The sequence below is a fragment of the Panulirus ornatus genome, chromosome 4 (assembly GCF_036320965.1).
Source record: "Panulirus ornatus isolate Po-2019 chromosome 4, ASM3632096v1, whole genome shotgun sequence".
In the NCBI taxonomy this organism is placed as follows: Eukaryota; Metazoa; Arthropoda; class Malacostraca; order Decapoda; family Palinuridae; genus Panulirus; species Panulirus ornatus.
The window spans coordinates 88,543,816-88,563,937 of NC_092227.1; the positions used below are offsets into that span (position 1 = coordinate 88,543,816).

At 43.3% G+C, this 20,122-nt stretch overlaps 1 protein-coding gene across 1 annotated transcript; it reads right to left on the reverse strand.

The window, feature by feature from the left end:
* Positions 1-799: 799 nt before the first annotated feature.
* LOC139746193 (alpha-(1,3)-fucosyltransferase C-like) lies at positions 800-19,116 on the reverse strand. The gene is made up of 10 exons (XM_071657119.1): positions 18,759-19,116; positions 13,464-13,519; positions 11,466-11,578; positions 7,798-8,062; positions 7,196-7,371; positions 6,245-6,373; positions 5,740-5,899; positions 4,812-4,966; positions 3,657-3,815; positions 800-1,804 (listed from the first exon to the last, which is right to left on the reverse strand). The coding sequence occupies exons 2-10, from the start codon at positions 13,485-13,487 to the stop codon at positions 1,624-1,626; spliced, it is 1,362 nt and encodes a 453-aa protein (XP_071513220.1). The 5' UTR covers positions 13,488-13,519; positions 18,759-19,116; the 3' UTR covers positions 800-1,623.
* Positions 19,117-20,122: the final 1,006 nt, after the last annotated feature.

A 20,122-nucleotide genomic window follows, 5' to 3' on the forward strand; every position in this document is an offset into this window, starting at 1 on the left:
TTGAACTACAAAATGTAAATGAGGAAAAATACTTGAACTTACTTGGTGACCTAAGACCAAGTAAGCTGTGCAGAGAAGCAGTGAAAAGGGCGAACAAAATTCTTGGTTTCATAAGTAAGGCCTTGGAATCTAAGTCCAGGGAAATCATCCTTACTCTTCATAATTCACTGGTTCGTCCACATCTTGAATGTTGGGTTCAGTTTTGGTCATCCTACCTGAACACAGGTATGATGGAGAGAGAACAGCGTCCAGCTACCAAGATGATTCCCGGACTGATAACAGATAATCTTACGTGAACACATTAAACGACTGGAATCTATTTAGCTTAGAAATGAGAAGGTTAAGAGGTGATCTTATACAAGGATTCGAAATTATTGAATTGATAATCTTGATTTATCAAGTTACTGAAGACTTGATTTATCTGATTTTATTCATAGTTTCACCTCGGATGAGGCGAAGTGTCTTTTCTTCGACCGAATTTTCACATATGGAACGAGTTCCCGTCTGGGATGGTTGAAAGCAGAACTACGGAGACGTTTAAGAACAGACTTGATACGCACTTCCCTTCATGTCTACGACTTTCATGATTTGGGCCCTCTTAGTCATAGTGACAATTAGCTGGTTCATCTCTTTGAATTACTTGTATATCTTCTAACGTTTCCCACACTGATGTGTGAGTTTGTGTTATCATTCATGATCACAAACAAAATCGTAAGTACCTAGTGGTCTGCTGTTGTCTGGATTCCCTTGTATTCCTTTGTACAACATTCTTTGGTGATGTCTTTAATTATATGTAATATTTGTTTGGTCTCTTTATTATTATAATCAGGTATATAAGTCCTTAACCAACTAAACGATTATGACAATAATGATCATACATTCTCTGGAAACTCTAAAGAGTTTTTGCCATCGTACTGTGCTTGTCTTCTACAAAGGTCGGGTTCAGCCAACAGACTGTGGTCAGAGAATGTACATTGTGGTGACACAGCATCCCACACTTGCGCCAGGTGTCCATCATGTCAACGCAGTGTGGGGACGTATCTTCCTCTTTAACAAAGACCCACATAAGGTCCATCCACGTAATCTAATCATAGTCACACGTGTTCATCTTTGGTGAAATCATCCGTTCGCGCGATCTCACAACTTATATATCTTGATTACTATGAACGTTACATGACTTCCTTGTTATGTGAAGATTAAGAATATCACAGCCATCAACAGACGACTGTGTTACGTCCTCTGGATATTGTTACTCGAACAGATATTTGACGAGAGGACTAGTGACTTGGGAGGAGACAGTGTTATCCCGCATAACGTACGCCGTCCACCCGCCTTCAGGCATGACGCCCTCGTTCCTAGCAGCACATAAAGGCCACGTTACATAATTATTCTCTGTAATCAAGTCCTTATCATCAGTTCACCTCACTTCATCTAGATTGTAGAACGTCTTTTATCAAGTTTCGCTTCACCACACGAGCCACATGACTAGCGTTCACCTCACCATAACCAGATGACAGTCGTCTACAACACAACACTGAGGGTGTTATAGAATCACATCACAACAATCACCACGCGGGCGGGCGGCCTCCACGCGAGGCGACGCCCACAACCTCAGGTTGTTCACTACCTCCACCTTCGCCAGGTCCTGGTGTCCAGCTTCTTACAGTGGCCTTGCGTCACGAACCATTGCTTCAGGTCCTGGTAGACGTGTGTGGTGGTGTCCTGGTGGAGCTTCCTGCACAGCTCGCAGAAGCTCTGGGCTCTGGCCGACCAGCCGTCGTGCACGACGTACCTGTCCTTCCATCTGTGGCGGAGGAGAAAGAGTAAACTATGAGACATCTTCACGTGAGGCAGATGAACCTTGACTGAAATGACCTCAGATGGTCATTAGGACAGCTGGATCCATGATGACCTGGCCTTTGACCTTAGCCTTAAGTCTCGGGTATGATGACCTGGCCTTTGACCTGAGTCTCAAAAGTCAGTCCATCACAACCAAGAGTTGTAGAGTTGTGTTCAAAGGTTGTCTGGTTGTAGACTGTACCGTCCTGGGTATGAGGTTACCTGAGTGAGTGAGTGTATCCACCTGTTGTATCGATGGTTGTAACCTGTACTGAGGAAGAGTAATTAATAACAAGTAACTTATAACTTTTTTCTTCTTGTTTCCATGATGACTGAGGTAGATAAGCTGAGGTAGCCAGACTGAGGTAGATAAGCTGAGATAGCTAAGCTGAGATAACCAGACTGAGGAAGCTGAGCTGAGATCGCCAGACCGAGGCAATTAAGCTGAGATGGCGAGGCTGAGGCGCTGAGGTAGCTAGGCAAAGCAGCTTCAAGCAGTTGACTGAGTTAACACTTCTTTGAGTTGGTAAACCGGACAGACACAAAAAGAATCCACCAGATTATTATGATGAAAATGAATGTATAATGTTCGACAACATCTTACATGTAAGCAACGTATCCTCGCTATGATGCGAGTGTATGATCAACACGAGAGAACATTAACATGTGTACTGCACTTCCTGGCTTCTCCATGTCTCCTCTGGTGCAGGGTTGAAGCTTCATGCTTCCTGCAACATGGTAGGTCAAAACATCTTTCTGTAGCACTAACTGTAAACTGATCTACTGTGTGTCGCAAGTATTGTTCTGTGCAACGTTTTGTTCATGATAACTTACCATAACTTACAAGTTACAGTGATCTGAAAAACAGCTAAAACAAAGAACTTTGACCTAGCAAATATCACATACAATGACCTTTGACCTGCAGAATACATAGAATGACCTTTGACCTGCAGAACACATAGAATGACCTTTGACCTGCAGAATACATATAGTGACCTTTTACTTTGTTACGGACGAGGGAAGTATGAAGATGTGTCCACCTTAGCTCCTTAACTAACTTGGAAGCGCAAAAAACAATCCAAATATCACTGGCTTTTAGAAAACAGTTCCATATGTTGCTATTGTGTGACAAGTTATACATTACAGTAAAGGTTGTACGTCTTAGTGAACGTTGGTTAAGTGTTGGTTATTTAATTGGCTTTTTCTTTTACGTTGAAGGTTCCAGTCACGAACAGAATTCCACATCAAGACCGGACCTTAATTGAAATATAGAGAAAATTATGAAAGGGAAACATTAGACAAGAGAAAGTGTTTACGAAATTTGCAAGAAGTGAAAAATCTGTCTTCTGAAATGTGTGCCAGGTCATAGTTATTGGGAAAGAAATGAGAAGGTAGAGAGTTCCAAAGATCCAACGTGAAGGGAAACAGTTATCAAAACGGCCCACCCTTGAGTTGCCATCAGCTACATAGTAATTATGTGACGCAGCAGCTGACCATCGACTGCCAGGATCATTAAGGCCAATAACATCATTTTGAAGCCATCAGTTGACATATTTTGAAAAATCTTGAAGTTGTACATACATGGCCGTCATTGTCAATACGGGGGCTAGATTCAGTAAGTACATCAATGAAGTTTTACAAATATGTTAAGCTGGATCATCTTACATGGAGAAGTGAGCGTTAGATGACTGTAAGAGTCAGTTCCCATAACCAGAACGAAGGGGAAAATGACAGTATACCTCATGCATTACACTGTTGTCAAAGCCTAGGAAGAATTACCAGTCTTCATAATCATTGCATCATTGTCAGATTCTTACTTGAAGTACTCATTGTAGGCGGTGTCGTTAGCGTGCAGGTACTTGAGGTAGTTGACGAGGCCTTCCAGAGTGGCGAAGTCCAGGACGTTGATGTAGGAGTGAGGGGGTGCCAGGTGGTCGTAACCCCCCAGACCGAAGACCACGGGGACCACATCGTACCTGCCGGACCAACCAAACCATCAGACCATCAGACCAACAGACCACAAATGTTAATACATAAAGAAAAACTTTAAAATCATCAGACGATTTTTCAAACCAAACGCATCACTGTTAAATGTTGTTTACTAAAAATCTAGTTTGTCAATTTTAACTTTTTCTCGACATCCAAAGAAGGACATGGTTACTGTAGTGGTTAACTGAGTGGGTATCTTAATGATCTTCACGTGACTCATTATTCAAAGCTCAAGTTTGTGTTTACATAAATCTGTATATCAAGTGAGGGACTGAGGAAGACTGGAGAACGAGGGACTGAGGAAGACTGAGGAACTGGGGGACTGAGGAAGACTGGAGAACGAGGGACTGGGGAAGACTGGAGAACTGAGGGATTGAGGAAGACTGGAGAACTGAGGGACTGAGGAAGACTGGAGAACTGAGGGATTGAGGAAGACTGAAGAACTGAGGGATTGAGGAAGACTGAAGAACTGAGGGATTGAGGAAGACTGAAGAACTGAGGAACTGAGGGATTGAGGAAGACTGAAGAACTGAGGGACTGGGGAAGACTGGTGTGGAACATGATAGTATGGACTTGATGACGACTCATGTTACCAGCGAAGTTATCTTACCTTTAAAACACCGAGTCCGTTTATCACTTGTTACAAGAGTCAGGGACGTAATCATCCATTTTATGAAACTTGTATCCATACGACAGGTTACAGTTAACATACAGGAGGTACAGGAAAATTGACAAGACCGTCATCAATGTATCTCTTATGGATTCTGATTAATGATATGCGGTTTTTTACCTAATGGCAAAATTTCATGTCAAACCAAATTAGATATCGAGTGAATGATAATCCAATACAGACTTTTAGTCTCTCAAATTTCCCACTTATTCTTTCATGTCTGAAAGATCAACTCCTTCTCTATTAGGAGGAAAATATCCTACATCCTCGAAGTTCATGCTTCAGGAGTACCTTCATCTACTTCAGGACTTACTTCAGGAGGGAGAAGAACTTCTCGGTGACGTAGTCCTTACAGAGCGAGTTCTCAAAGGACAGGTAGAACTTGTAGTCCTTCTCCAGCATGTAGTAGCACTTGGCAGGGTCGTCACGCGAGCAATTGAAGGGTCCACACTTACCATACACGTCCACCTGCAGAGTAGCGCTCTCATTCACTTGACATACACCTGGGGTTGACTGCAATCATACACTTGCTTATCATAATCATGCTTCTTCTCTGTTTCCCACTCTAACCAGGTAGTGCCAGGAACAAACGATGAAAGGCCACATTCGTTCACACTCAGTCTCTAGCTGTCATGTGTAATGCCCCGAAAACACACCTCGCTTTCCACATCCAGGTTCCGGTGCGTCAGGTGAGGGACGTGAGCTGCTGATGCAGATTGCATTCCCTCGTTGGACGGCTATACTGAGGCGCTGAAACAGAAAACCGGCCGCTCTCTCTCTCTCTCTCTCTCTCTCTCTCTCTCTCTCTCTCTCTCTCTCTCTCTCTCTCGTCCTTAGCTGGTTGTTATCAGCCGGGTTCCGAGGTCGCTGAGCAAACCAAGGGCCTTCTGTTGCTATATATGGTGACCCACCCACCAGTGAAGACCCCCCCCCCCCCCCCCCGGCCAGTACAAATGTGTACAACTCCCTCCCCCGTACAGTAAAAATAGATAATAAGGAGACACACACTTTACCAAGGACATCCAAACACTCTGACAAAAGCCCTTAAATACGACGGCTAAACGTCTTCAGTAAGACGATTTAACCCCTTGAGTTCGAAGACAACCCCTTCGTACTCAAGAGGTTTACGTCGTCGTATTCAAGGGTTAAAGTCACTTCCAAACCTGATGCTTCTTTGTCCCACGTCTTGAGTTCCTTATTGTAACTTGAGGAGTTACTTGAGGAGGACCTGAGCCACTCACCTGGAGGAACCGACGCATGAACTTGACCAGCTTCTCTCTCTTGGAGTGGGTGAAGCAGTTGGAGACGAACCAGGCGGCCATCTTTGTCTTACCGGCGGCGTAGTTCCTGACCTCACCGCTTGGAGCCGCTGGCGACGGTACCCGGTACACACGGCCGTACCTGCCCAGGAGGACACACTGTGGTACGGTACACGAGGTGGGCATATGTGTGTGTACAGCCTACCATATGTTCTACATTCATTATCTACAGGTACAGGACGGTACCTCGTGTTCTACAGTCAGTAGCTACAGGGGCAGGACTTTACCTCGTGTTCTACAGTCAGTAGCTACAGGTACAGGACGGTACCTCGTGTTCTAGTCAGTAGCTACAGGGGCAGGACTTTACCTCGTGTTCTACAGTCAGTAGCTACAGGTACAGGACGGTACCTCGTGTTCTAGTCAGTAGCTACAGGGGCAGGACTTTACCTCGTGTTCTACAGTCAGTAACTACAGGTACAGGACTTACGGGTAAGCGATGTCAGAGTCCCTCCTGTATGTCATCGTCCAGTTGAAGTGTGCGTTGTATCTGGCCGGGTCCTGGTAGACGTACGAGGCCGACTCTATCTCCCAGAACACCCAGCGCTGGTGAGAGGACCTGTGGGGAGAGTGGGAGGGAGAGGCTGGTGAAGAGGACCTGTGGGGAGAGTGGGAGGGAGAGGCTGGTGAGAGGACCTGTGGGGAGAGTGGGAGGGAGAGGCTGGTGAGAGGACCGGTGAAGATATAGTGGGTGGCGGGGAGAGTGAGTGAGAGTGTATGACCGCCGGGAGAGTAACCTAACCACGATAGAAGTGAAAGTATATCGAGATAAAAGTTAGTTAAGTGACAATTTAAGTCAAAGTATCAGCAGTGCGAGGGACTCAAGGGAGGGAGTGGAGGCGCTCCAGCTGGGGGTGTGGAGCTGCCTCACCACCTGAGTGTGATCATACCTGGGTACCTCACGTCCCACGACAGCAGCAAGGTCTCATCGTTAACAATATCGTGGCAGGAATACAAGCAAGTGTGGAAGCAACATGATGACAGACTATGGTCGTCCATGAAATTCTACTTAAACAATTCTCCTGATGTGTTTGGAATATAACCTCCTCGTACGACCCTTGAACAATATGGTACGACCCTTGAACACGACGGTGCGACCCTTGAGCACGACGGTGCGACCCCTGAACACGACGGTGCGACCCCTGAACACGACGGTGCGACCTTTAAGCACGACGGTGCGACCCTTGAACACGACGGTGCGACCCTTGAGCACGACGGTGCGACCCTTGAACACGACGGTGCGACCCTTGAGCATGATAATCTAGCCTACGACCTAATCCTAAACCTAAGGTTCGCACCATCGTGGTTAAGGATCGAACCATCACATATTCAAGGAGATAAGAAACTCCGGAACACCAAGATACTGATCACAGACACCGACCTGACTTGTGGCATCTTGTTGATCTCCGTCGCCCTGAAGTGGAAGATGACGGCATCGAACTCCTGCAGGGGCACCAGGGAGCTGTTGGCTGTGAGCAGACAGGCGTCTACCTGGCAGTGTGCCGCCTGGAACGGCGCCCGTCCGTACCCAAACGCCATCGTCTTGGACCCGTAGCCCTGCAGGATGGCAGAGTCTGTCCTTAACAACCCGTGTGAGTAAACTTCATTCATTCTTTTCTGTAAACTAGGAGAGTTTACCCTTAAACAACTCGTTACATCAACGTCATCCCTTCTCCCTACAGAACAGAAACGTTTACCCTTAAAACCCGCGGAAGAAAATAATTCAGTCTCCTGCAGAAAAGTTTACCCTTTAAAAAATGTTTAAAATAATCACCCATTCATTGTATATGAATAGATTTTACGTTTAAACTTCATTAAGAAAAAAAAATAAGTCTGAAGGATTAAGCAGTTTAGTCGTGAAATCCATTTAAGAAAACAAAAAGTTCCCCCTAAATAACAGAAGCGTTTTCTCTTAAACTTATTTACAGAAAACGTTGCCTATTTTCAATGTAATCTCATATGGTGCACTAGTATTACTCTTACCTCTGCCCAGACTAAGATCTTCTTCAGTCCTGCATGATAAGGATCTATTCCTTGGTCAGTATTTCTGAACTCCTTAGGCATGTCGCCGACATAGACAGGCGGCGCAATAGGGAATTCATCATAAAGGTTCAACCGATGACCAGACCAGCTTCTGTTGCCACAGCCAGACTGAGAATCATTAGGACCATTCCCACCAGCAGAAGTCACTGACCTCCTAGAATAGTTCTCCTGTTTAAGCGCTGAGTAGCTCCAGACTTTTGGTGACCTAGAAATACATTCAGGTTATTTTCTAAGTGTGGCATACAAGCTACTGGTGTATTTCCACCCTAAAAAGATATGTGACTGAAATACAGACTCTGGCTTTCAGTGAAATTGCTGTATCACTTTAAAAAATAAACAATATTTGACGGGATATGAAGGTTGATGTCTGGACCCGCAAAAACCTTAACATGAATTACCAATGGGAAGTAGAAAATCTGATGGAATGTTGGAGGAAAAAAATTGAGAAAATGAGCAATGGAATTCTTAACAACATATCGGTGACGCTTTATGTGGCCCAACAGTGGTGTCCACAGTGAACCAAACATCTGGACACTTGTGAGTCATCGTGAAGAAGTTGACTTTCCAGGATCACACTGGTAACAGACCACTATTGAGAAAATTACTGTTTTCTTACTTTGAAGGTTCCAGTCACGGACGAAAGCCCACAAGAAGGCCAGGCCTTAAGGGGAATATAGAGGTTTATGAACGGGAAAGAGACAAGAGAAATTATTGACGAATTTTGCAGAAAAGTGAAAAACTTATCTTTTAAAACGTGCGGCAGGTCATAGTTACCGGGAAAGACATGAGACAATAGAGTTCCAAAACTTCGAGGTGTAGGGAAAGAAACAGTTATCAAAATAGCCCACCTTTGAGTTGCCAACGACCAAATAGTAATCATGTGTCGCAGCAGCTTGCCGATTATTGCGTTGTCTAGCTAGTGGTAGGGATTCACAAGGAGAAAGCTCATGGCAGCAAAACCAAAATAATACCCACAGAAGAGGAAAGTGAATCAACATTGTGGCGTAGGGCAAGGGGGTCAAGTTTCGAAGTTAGCTTTCAAGTAAGGACGCAGAGCTAAAGCCACCCCAGATGTGAGAGCAGTACTCTATACAAGGACGAATCAATCCATTGTATAAACGGAACAACTGATCAGAAGAAAAGAAATTTTGACATGTAAACAAACTTAGCTATTTCCGTAAAGTGGGCTTTCCAAGACTAAGTGGGTGTTACATTGATAACAGGTATGTTCAGCAAATCAAAAGGTAGATTTAAAGAACCATTAGAGGAGAGAGGAAAGTTTCATAGGAATTTTCGATAGAGAGATGGGTAGATACTGACTCCTGAGGCCATTAAACTAAACAAATTTCATCTACCTCAATCTGATATCCAGTCTAAGTTTAAGTTTATTGAGGATGTTGTATCGAGACGTGATGCAAATCGAGTGAGAGAAGAAGGAGCAAAATGGAAGGATGTGGAGGATGCAGTGTTGAATCATTATTGTACGAATGCATTTGGTTATTTGTGGAAGAGCGGAAGTCGTTGATAAATAGGAAACAGAGTAGGGGACAGGACAGAACCTAGAGAGATACCGATATTGATAGGAAAAAGGCTGAGAGGTTGATCCATCAAAAACCAAGGTGATAGATCGGCCGGAGAGGAAGCTAGATATGCAGGAGCAGAGGGAAGGAAGCCAAAAGAGGGAAGCTTAGGGATGAGATCCCAATGCCAAACCCCGTCGAAAGCCATAGATATGTTAAGGACAACTCCACTGGACTCTCTAAAATCTTCCAGGGATGATGAGCAGACATTAGTAAGATAGGAAAGAATATCACCAGTGGATCTCGCCGTACGGAAGTCATTACTGGTGATCAGAAAGTCTGGGAGAAGCAATATGTTTAAGACTATGGGAGTCAGGGAGGAACTGAAAGACTTTGGAAATGGCAGATGTCAAAGCAACATGACGATAGTTTGAGGGGATAGAACGATCACCCTTATCAGGGACAGGATGTACCATGGCATTCACGGAAAAGAAACAGACGAGCAAGCACAGGTGCAAGTTCAGAGGCACACTTTCAGTACACGGGGATGGATGCCATCAGGACCATAAGTCTTGCTTGTGTCCAGAGGCAAAAGCGCTTGCTTTTCGTACAGTTCGAAAAGAGATTACGGGGAAAGGCATAGGTTTGGTAAGAGGAGCATCAGTGATGAAGTGATGTTAGAGTCATCCAAGATGGAGTTAGAGGAGAAACGGGAACCAAAGTTAGTTGCTTTGTCTACGGGAGAGACAGCTGTAGTATTGTCAGAACGAAACAGGGAAGGAAAGGTAGAGCGACACAAGTTGTTAGAGATGTCCTTAGCTAAAGACCTGAGAGACCTATCAGTGGGTGACATTTATTTTTGGTTCTTTGCGTTGGAGGGTCCAGTCACGGACAAAAATAAAATACAAGGCCGTGCTTTAATTGAAATATAAAGAAGTTAATGAAAAGGAAAAAGTAGAAACAAGGGAAAATATCTTCGAATTTTGGAGGAAGTGAAAAACCTGTCTTTCAAAATGTGCGGCAGGTCATAGTTATTGGCGGTAAAGGAACGCTTGCCTCTCAGATAACATCCTCCACTTTATTACGGGCAGTGATAAATCCCTCCATCATCTTCACGGGAGATATTCAACCATCACCTATGGTGAACGCTGAAATTCCCCAAGTAAAGGATCTAGGCTTGCGGATGAGAGACTGCAACAGTCTTACGGCAGGAATCCAGAGTCGAAGAAAGACATAAAATCTTTAGAATCAGGAGAGCAGTGGGCGAAACAAAGGAAGAATGTGGTGGATGTGAGACGACCTCGAACCACATAATACCAAACTCTGGGGTCTCAAGGTCCTCGACGCGTGTGATGATAATGGTATAATGAGTGGTATGATAATGAGAACTTCTATAATGAGAGACAGATAATGAAAATGTTTGATGTATATATAAGCAAATATAAATAACGCAAGCGGTAATAAACCAGAAAAAACCTACTATATTTCTCGAACAAAACTTTGGGAATATATAACACGAATTATCATAGAGACTGAAAGGATTATACATAAGAAAAAATCAAAAAACGAGATTTACATGATAATCTGAGCTGGGTAACACAGTGAGGGCATCGCGGATGATGTCCTGGGCTTAACAGCGTCTCAATAAGGAAGAGACAAGATGATCTAGTCTGCAGTAATATCCTGGAACATACCAAAGTGGTATGACATGAAAATATAGGAGAGTCCAGCACAAGAGATGGAGAGGCTAGTCATCGTCCCACCAGTAGAAATGTGACACATGGAGGCAACAACAACGACAAAATCTTGTCAGAAGATCTTGACATATAGTTTACAACAGTTCCAGATGAACCCAAGACTGAGAGGTGATGTGATGTGATGTGCGGGCAGCAGGTCAGATGTTAGCACTCAAGCAAGACGCACGGTGTCGCCCCGACCCTCGTAGGTACCCGTCAGTGCTACACGTCAGGCCTACCGTCGTAGGTACCCGTCAGTGCTACGCGTCAGGTCTACCGTCGTAGGTACACGTCAGTGCTACGCGTCAGGTCTACCGTCGTAGGTACACGTCAGTAGATATATTTAACTCACCTGAAACGTCCACCGTCATCAGCACGGACGTACTCTGGGTCAATGAGCCAGTTCTCCTGTTCTTCGAGGAACACGACGAACAACATGAACATCACCAGACAGCCGAAGAACACCTAGGCGGAAGAAGTACAAAATGTAGGAATGTAGATGTTAGTGAAGTATGGAGATAATGACCTGGTGAGCACAGTTATTTGGCGACTCGTTTATGGGTCAAAGTTAAAACCATGACAGTCTTTACTGATGATCTACGACAGGAAGGGATCATTGAGCACGACGGTACGATCCCTGAGCACGACGGCACGATCCTTGAGCACGACGGTACGACCTTTGAGCATAACGGTGCGACCCTTGAGCACGATGGTACGACCCTTGAGCACGGCGGCACGACCCTTGAGCACGACGGCACGACTCTTGAGCACGACGGTACGACCCTTGAGCACGACGGTACGACCCTTGAGCACGACGGTACGACCCTTGAGCACGACGGTACGACCTTTGAGCATAACGGTGCGACCCTTGAGCACGACGGTACAACCCTTGAGCACGGCGGCACGACCCTTGAGCACGACGGCACGACTCTTGAGCACGACGGTACGACCCTTGAGCACGACGGTACGACCCTTGAGCACGCGACAGTACGACCCTTGAGCACGACGGTACGACCCTTGAGCACGACGGTACGACCCTTGATCACGACGGTACGACCCTTGAGCACGACGGTACGACCCTTGAGCACGATGGTGCGGGCCTTGGGTACGATAGCCTGGACTTTGACCTCAGCCTGGATATCCAGATCATCATCCGTAGGTTCATACATTGACCTCCAAGGTCGTACACTCGTACTTAAAGGCCGAATCATACTCCACAGCCCTCTAACTGACTCACTTATTTTCATCAGCCCAATACGACTTCCGCCAGAAACCACTCCATAACTAACCACCAGTTTCCCAAGTAGAATAAAAAAGTTAACCCCGACCTCACACTTGAGCAACACATGCCTCCACATCGCTCCACCTCCACATCACACACGACCTCACACAACACATACACACCTATATGACCACCAGACTCGAAATATCTCCCCTGTGTAACCAGGACTTAACTCCATCCCATTACACACATACTATGTAAAACTCTCTGAACGTATGTGCGAGTTGACCTTTAATGTCTACACTGTAGTCACCTTTATCTCCATAACATTATACACATCGATACAACACATCACAACACACATCGATACAACACATCACAACACACATCACAACACGCCCCTCGTGTCCAAGATGCGTGACACTGGATGCTCAGCTGTCCGCCCTCACCTCGCACTCACATCACAATTTCTGAACCTGTGTTTCCGCCCGGTGGACGTGGCTAGCTTCCTGAACGCTGCAGGAGCCCCAGAACAAAGGTATCTTGGGGCAGGAAGGCAAGGTAAGGTAAGGTATGATAAGGTAAGGTAAGGTATAATAAGGCAAGGTAAGGTAAGGTATGATAAGGCAAGGTAAGGTAAGGTATGATAAGGTAAGGTAAGGTAAGGAAAGGTATGATAAGGCAAGGTAAGGTAAGGTATGATAGGGTAAGGTAAGGTAAGGTATGATAAGGCAAGGAAAGGTAAGGTATGATAAGGCAAGATAAGGTAAGGCATGATAAGGTAAGGTAAGGTATAAGACAAGGTAAGGTAAGGTATGATAAGGCAAGGTAAGGTATGATAAGGCAAGGTAAGGTATAATAAGGCAAGGTAAGGTAAGGTATGATAAGGCAAGGAAAGGTAAGGTAAGGTAAGGTAAGGTAAGGTAAGGTAAGGTAAGGTAAGGCAAGGTAAGGTATGATAAGGCAGGGTAAGGTAAGGTATGATAAGGCAAGGTGAGGTAAGGTATGATCAGGTAAGGTAAGGTATGATAATGTATCACCAACAAGAAAATTAAATCAAACATAACACAATATAGTCACGACAGGATGGTCCACTGTGTCAAAATAATTATAAATATTTCCACTTACCGATAACTTGATGTTTTGCTTCATGATGGCGACACCGGGCGACCACACACTGTCCACTACCGGAAGAAAACAGTGCTAAGCCACACAATTAAAACAAAAGCTTTTCCATCTAAATGTATAAGTAAATCTAAGACAATATTTTTCCAGTGACAACAAGAAACCTTTTAGAAAGTCTTTGGAACAGCATTTACGGTGCGTTACCTGAGAAACTTAATCATATAACGAGTAGTTAGTGGTTGGCAATTTGAGGGTTGACAACTGCTAGACGGAAGACCGAGCCTGGCCGATGACGGGGGTTGAGAACTAAAGTCTCTTTTCTTGTAAGTATCTATCCATCTACGCTGGTGTAGATCTGGTGCACACACGATAGATTGTCGCAGTAACCTTGATTATCATTTTGTATTCCAAAAGCTCATTATGACACATATGTAAATTTTTACTTAGCCTCACATTTAAGCTGGGTTCGACAGTCTTAATTCTAGTTTTACTTTTGAGCCATAACCACCCCAGATGTGACAGCAGTACTCCATACAAGGACGGATCTGTGTAAATGGATCAACCGTTCAGAAGAAAAGGAGTTTCGACATCTAAACAAGACTCCTAGTGAGGTTTCCAAGAATGATTGTATGTGACAGTAATACCAAGTATGCACAGTAAATCAAGCGACGAAATCAGAGAATAGTCAAAGAAAATCGTAAGGAATTTTTGATGAGAGAAGAGCATAAACTGGTTCCTGGAGCCATGAAACCTAACCAGACTTCGTCAAACCTAACCTAACCTAACCTAACCTAACCTACTGAAATATCTTGTTCAGGTCTGAGTCTATTGAGGAAGCTGTGACGGAACGGGAGACTGATCGAGTGAGAGAAGGAGCAGAAATGAAGGATTTAGAGACCAGTGTGGAGTAGTTAGCGAATGAGCGCATTTGGCTATTTGTGGATACAAGGAAATCGTTGATAAAAAGGAGAAAAAGTATAGGAGACAGGACAGAACCTTGAGGGATACCGTTGTTAATGAAGGATGAGAGGCTGATCCATCAACAACCACGGAGATAGATCAGCCAGAGAGGAAGCTAGATATGAAGGAGCAAAGTGATGGAGGGAAACTAAAGAGGAAAGCTTAAAGTTGAGACCCCGATGCCACACCGTCAAAAGCTTTGAATATTCGAGGGCAGCTACGTCAGACTCACCAGAATTTTTCAGGGATGACGACTAGACATACTGGTGATCAGAGAGAAGACTGTGAGATGGAAGATGTCTGTGGATATGGGAGTTTAGGAGGGATTCGAACACTTTGGAAATAGAAGTCAAAGCAATAGGACGATAGTTCGAGGAGCTAGAACGGTCATTGTTCTTTGTACCAGCGCATGCCTCCATGAGGGAAAAGTTTTCGCTTTTACGCAGAAACGTAACATACGAACAAGCAAAGGCAGACCCTTTTAGTACACGGGGACGTATGCCATCAGGATCATAAGTCTTCCTTGTGTCCAGAGAGGAGAGCGTTTTTCGGACAGTTCGAAGAGATTACATGTAAGGGTATAGGATTAGCGAAAAAAGTATCAGGAGGTGAGGGAAGGTAGAGTTAGGGGAGAAATGAGAGCCAGAGTTGCTTTGTGTATGGGAGAGACAGCTATAGTACCGTCAGAGCGGAACAGGGAAGGAAAGGTAAGAGCGACAGAAGTTGTTAAAGATGCCCTTAGCTAAGGACCATTATCGAAACAATATCCTCTGTTATGTGTTTGTTAGTGACAAACATTACAGAAATTTACCCAAGTAAGAAAAAAATTTCCTGAAGTTATTCCAATCATCTTGTTAATTTGTCAATATTTGCGCTTAGACTAAAGTGGCTGCTGGAGGAGGAGGTGCCGTTAGAACAGATACATTTATGTGTGTGTGATCAGATGAACCAACTTGGGGCCAGATTGTGTATTCACAGCGGAATGGGCAAGAGGTGAAAAACAGATGAAGAGTATTAGGAGAGTGGTCATAGTGATCATTACATATGTGAAGAGTAAGAGATAATTTGCTTTAAATATTGAGAATGGAGAACGTGAGGGTTTCAATCCCTCCACCACTCGTATGGGAGGTATTCAACCATTCCCTATGGTGAACGTTGAAATCCACTAGGTAGAGGATCTCGGCTTCTGGATCTTAATTCACATAACATCAGCATGTAGGTACTCAGAGTCCTCGAGGCGTGCCCCAAGTGCGTGCTTGCCTAACCATTCGCGACGTGACACTTTCTGAGGCCGTTTATAATTATCATTATCATATCACATTTGCATATGATATATTTGTACAGTATATGACACCATATTTGTGTTTTCCAGTATCATGTCCTCATTATACCGTATGACTCGGAACACATCCATCCCCCTCCTAACGTTAGTGCCTTTCCAAACAAGTCTCAGATTCGTTTCAAACTATTTCATGTTAAAGCTCAGAGTTTGAAGAGTAAAGTCCCAGAATTAGTGACGCCGGCGTTAGGAGGAAAGTATATGATTGTCATTTTCGAATCGTGTTTCGATATCAGGAGCAGAGCTCTCGACCACTAAATACCAGAGTACATTCTGTTTACTAGGGACAGAGCAAACAAGTAGGCGGTGCTGACCTGCTCTATGTTAAAGCTTATCTAAATTCTGTGGTAAAAATCTGCTGTAGCCGTTGATAATGTCGATGTAATTTTTGTGGAAATTAAAGATAAACTTTGTACTAAAATAACAGCAGGACTAGTTAACAGCAGGACTAGTTAACAGCGGGACTAGTTAACAGCAGGACTAGTTAACAGCAGGACTAGTTAACAGCAGGACTAGTTAACAGCGGGACTAGTTAACAGCAGGACTAGTTAACAGCAGCAGTAGTTAACAGCAGCACTAGTTAACAGCGGGACTAGTTAACAGACCCCCAAACAGAATCAGAGGTAGACGAAAAATTTTATGATCATTTACCAGAAATATGGAATAAAAAAGATTATACCACAGTAGGAGATTGTAACATAACAATATCACAGTAGAAGATTGTAACATAACAATATCACAGTAGGAGATTGTAACATAACAATATGTAAATGGTGAGAAACCCTTTCCAGTAGCTCCGGGCCCACGTGGACTCTACCTAAATGTGTTTAATCAAAGTGACTTGATCCAGTTAGTCAAGAAAGCTACTCACGAAGATAACAGATTTAGTTCTAACTACAAACAATCTCGTTAATAATGTTGAAGCTGTAGAAAGCTTTGGCACAAGTTATCACCAGCGTATTACAGTTGAGATCGCTTTCAACACAGCATGTAATGTTGGTCAACATAACACACGCGACAAAAAAAAAAAAGCGATTTTAAACGTGGAAATTTAAGTGATCTTCGCATTGCTCTTGACAGACAAACCTGGGATGACATGGTCAATGAGAATGACATGAACGTTGCTTGAAAAAGCTTCCTTAAAACCTTCAAAGCAACACAGAAGGAACGTACGCGTCAATGCCTAGTCAGCACAGTCTAGAAAATGCTAAAGCAAAACCAAGACAGTGGAACGATGAAAAAAAAGTGGCTGTTGTGTGAGAAAGTAGCTCATAAGAAACTCAGATAACACTAACCAACATGATCATGTATTTTGTGTAAAGTAAATAAGAGAAATTATCGTCTTATTAGCTTAAGGTGAGAAAACTTATGAAAACCATCATTCGAGACAAAATTGTAAACCATTTAGATGACCATCACTTAATAAACAATTTTCAGCATGGTTTCTGACGATATGGTTCACGTCTGACAAATCTTGATTTCTTTTATGATATAATTTACATGAATGACGAGAGTAAAGCAGCTAATGTTATCAAGAGATTTTCGAAAAGCTTTGGATAAGGTATTGCATCAAATATCACTAGAAACAATTGTAACATGACGTTGATGAAGTTGTACTTCATTGGGTAAGAAACTGGTTGACAGGCCGTTGACAGAGCTGGAATTGTGGTCAAGCCTCAGAATGGTTAGACGCAACTAGTGGAGTGCCACAAGGATCAGTCTTGGGACCAGTTCTCTTTCGCATATATATGAATGCCATTCATCATGAGCTGCATTGTAAGATATCAAAATCGTTGGTGATACAAATCATGGAACTATGTCTACAAATGAACTTTGAAAGTCTACAGCTTCAAACTGATATAAACAAACTGATGAACTGGAGTCATAAGTGGCAAATGAATTTCATAATCAAGAAATGTCAAGTTTTACATATTGGTAGATAAAACGAAAAGTAGCCTACAGTATGAATTCTGTTGAACTACAAAAGGTAAACGAGGAAAAGTATTAGGGCGTCATAATCTGTGGTGACCTAAGATCAAGTAAGCAGTGCAGAGAAGCAGTGAAAAGAACGAACAAAATTCTTGGATTCATATATGAGGCCTTCGAATTTAAATCTAGGATATCATCCTTGCTCTTTGCAATTCATTGGTTCGTCCACATCTTGAACACTGTGTGCGGTTTTGGTCACCCAACCTGAAATATGACTGGATGGAGAGAGCTTCCAAGATGATTCCCGGACTGAGAAACAGATCTTACGAGACCAGATTAAACGACTGGAATCTATTTCACTCAGAAAAGAGAAGGTTAAAAGATGATTTGATACAAGTATTGAAAATGATCAAAAGTTTTGTTAATCATGATCTGTCAAGTTACTTAAGATTCGTCTGATTTCACTTTAAGTAATAGATAAAAAAAAATTGTGGGTAAACGTTTTACGTCGATTGAGGTGACGTACTAGTTCATCCACACGATCGTTAACAAATGGAACAACTTAACGGTCAGGGCAGTTGATAGCCGTACTGTACATCCGGGTAAGAGCAAACTTGACTAATACCTCGCCTCACCCCCATGACTGCCATTATCTGCGCCTCCTTAATCACAGTGACAATTTGCATTACCTGTTTACCTTCTAACTTTTACTACACTGATCTGTGGGTCTCTGATATCTTCCACTATCACAAACAACCTCGAAAGCACCAAGTGGTCTGTTGCTGTTTGAATTCCTTTGTATTCTGCCGTCAACACTGGCAAACCATACGTATGTGTTGACATATGAGTCACGTAAGTAAATATACCTACCGTTGTAAGACACTCCCTCTGTCACACTTTGAGAATATCTTCACTAATCTATAAGATCCACTGAATCAATAAAGAAAACTAAGCACGGAAAAATAATAATTGATAATTCATAATCGACAATTCAGTTATCTTTCACTACTTTAACTACGTATGGTTCTTAATAGACCGTTATTACCATTACACATAATTAATCAATTTACCTCCACCATAGACTTGCACACGACGTAGCCAGCAGCTCCAAATTAGCGATCTTGATGAGGTGTTACATTCTTTCTTATCTCATCTGATCTATTGGTAAAAACCGTCAACGCTAATCTGCGTTAATGTATGGAGATTCCAGCATATTCTCTGAGAACAGAACATTCTGCAACCATCATATAATCACAAGTCTTGTGGTCAACACTAGATAAACAGGTTACATGTTGTCACTACGAGTATACACATGGAATACGTCACCCACCCGCCACCGGTAACGCTTATAACACAGCAGCGTCACCAGTCACAGGGCGTCACCGGTAACATAACAGAGCAAATGTGTCGACACCAGAACACAGCTGACTATCATTACGAACTATAAGGCGGGAACGGAAGGGAAGATCGGGTCCATGAACCTATTGTTGCCTAATGTCGCTATAACGGGTGATAAACTTCCCCTTATTAATTCTACTTATATCACGCTTACTGGAAATATTTACTCTGATAATTCACATATACTTATTGATGTATGAGTGTTACATCATGTTCTATACACTGACATAACGAAGGGTCGTCATGAAGGACAATCATAGATACATCAGACATTTATGAGTTGCCAGTCCATTGTTTCAATAATTTTCGATTCGGTAATTTTCATATGACAGTCCAGCTTTCTGCCATGAACCATATACTTCCGCAGGGAAAACGCAGTACAGATAATATATATTTTTCTAATGAATCAAAACAAGGTACGGGGTATATATGATATCAAAACTCAGTAGGAAACTAAGAACAGCACGAAATTTACACACATTCACACGTACCTCAGCGGCCATCGCCTACATGTGGTAGACCCCCGAGGGAAGACTCACCTTCCACAAGGTTGCGACGCCATCATCATCATCAGGGGCGGGAAACTGAGCGCTCATCTCAGAGGCATCCATCACTTCCCTGCTCCTGTGTGGACCAGCTCAGCTTCTAAGCTGAAGGAACCTACTAAAAGGTTTCCTGGATTGTATGTTTATATATATATATATATATATATATATATATATATATATATATATATATATATATATATATATATATATATATATATATTCTTATTCGCCGTTTCCTGCGTTAGCGGAAGCGCCAGGAACAGACAGGGAAAGGCATTTACTCGTTCGGTGTAATGCACCGGAACCACAGACCCGTAATCATAACCAGGCACCACAGACCTCTTCATGGTTCCCACCAGTTGATTCATATGTCTATTGATAACGCATCGCTCTTTGTATACCATATTGATCCAATTCACATTATCCTGTGCACGCCTTTCACCCTCCTGTATGTTCAAACTCCGATAACTCTTTACACTCCATCCTTC

Coding starts and splice junctions, on each gene's coding strand:
- LOC139746193 (XM_071657119.1), bottom strand. CDS start 13,487: ATGAAGCAAAACATCAAGTTATCG. Junction 7,372..7,797: donor AGATCTTAGTCTGGGCAGAG/GTAAGAGTAATA, acceptor GCCATCCTGCAG/GGCTACGGGTCCAAGACGAT. Junction 5,900..6,244: donor GACTCTGACATCGCTTACCC/GTAAGTCCTGTA, acceptor CCTCCTGGGCAG/GTACGGCCGTGTGTACCGGG.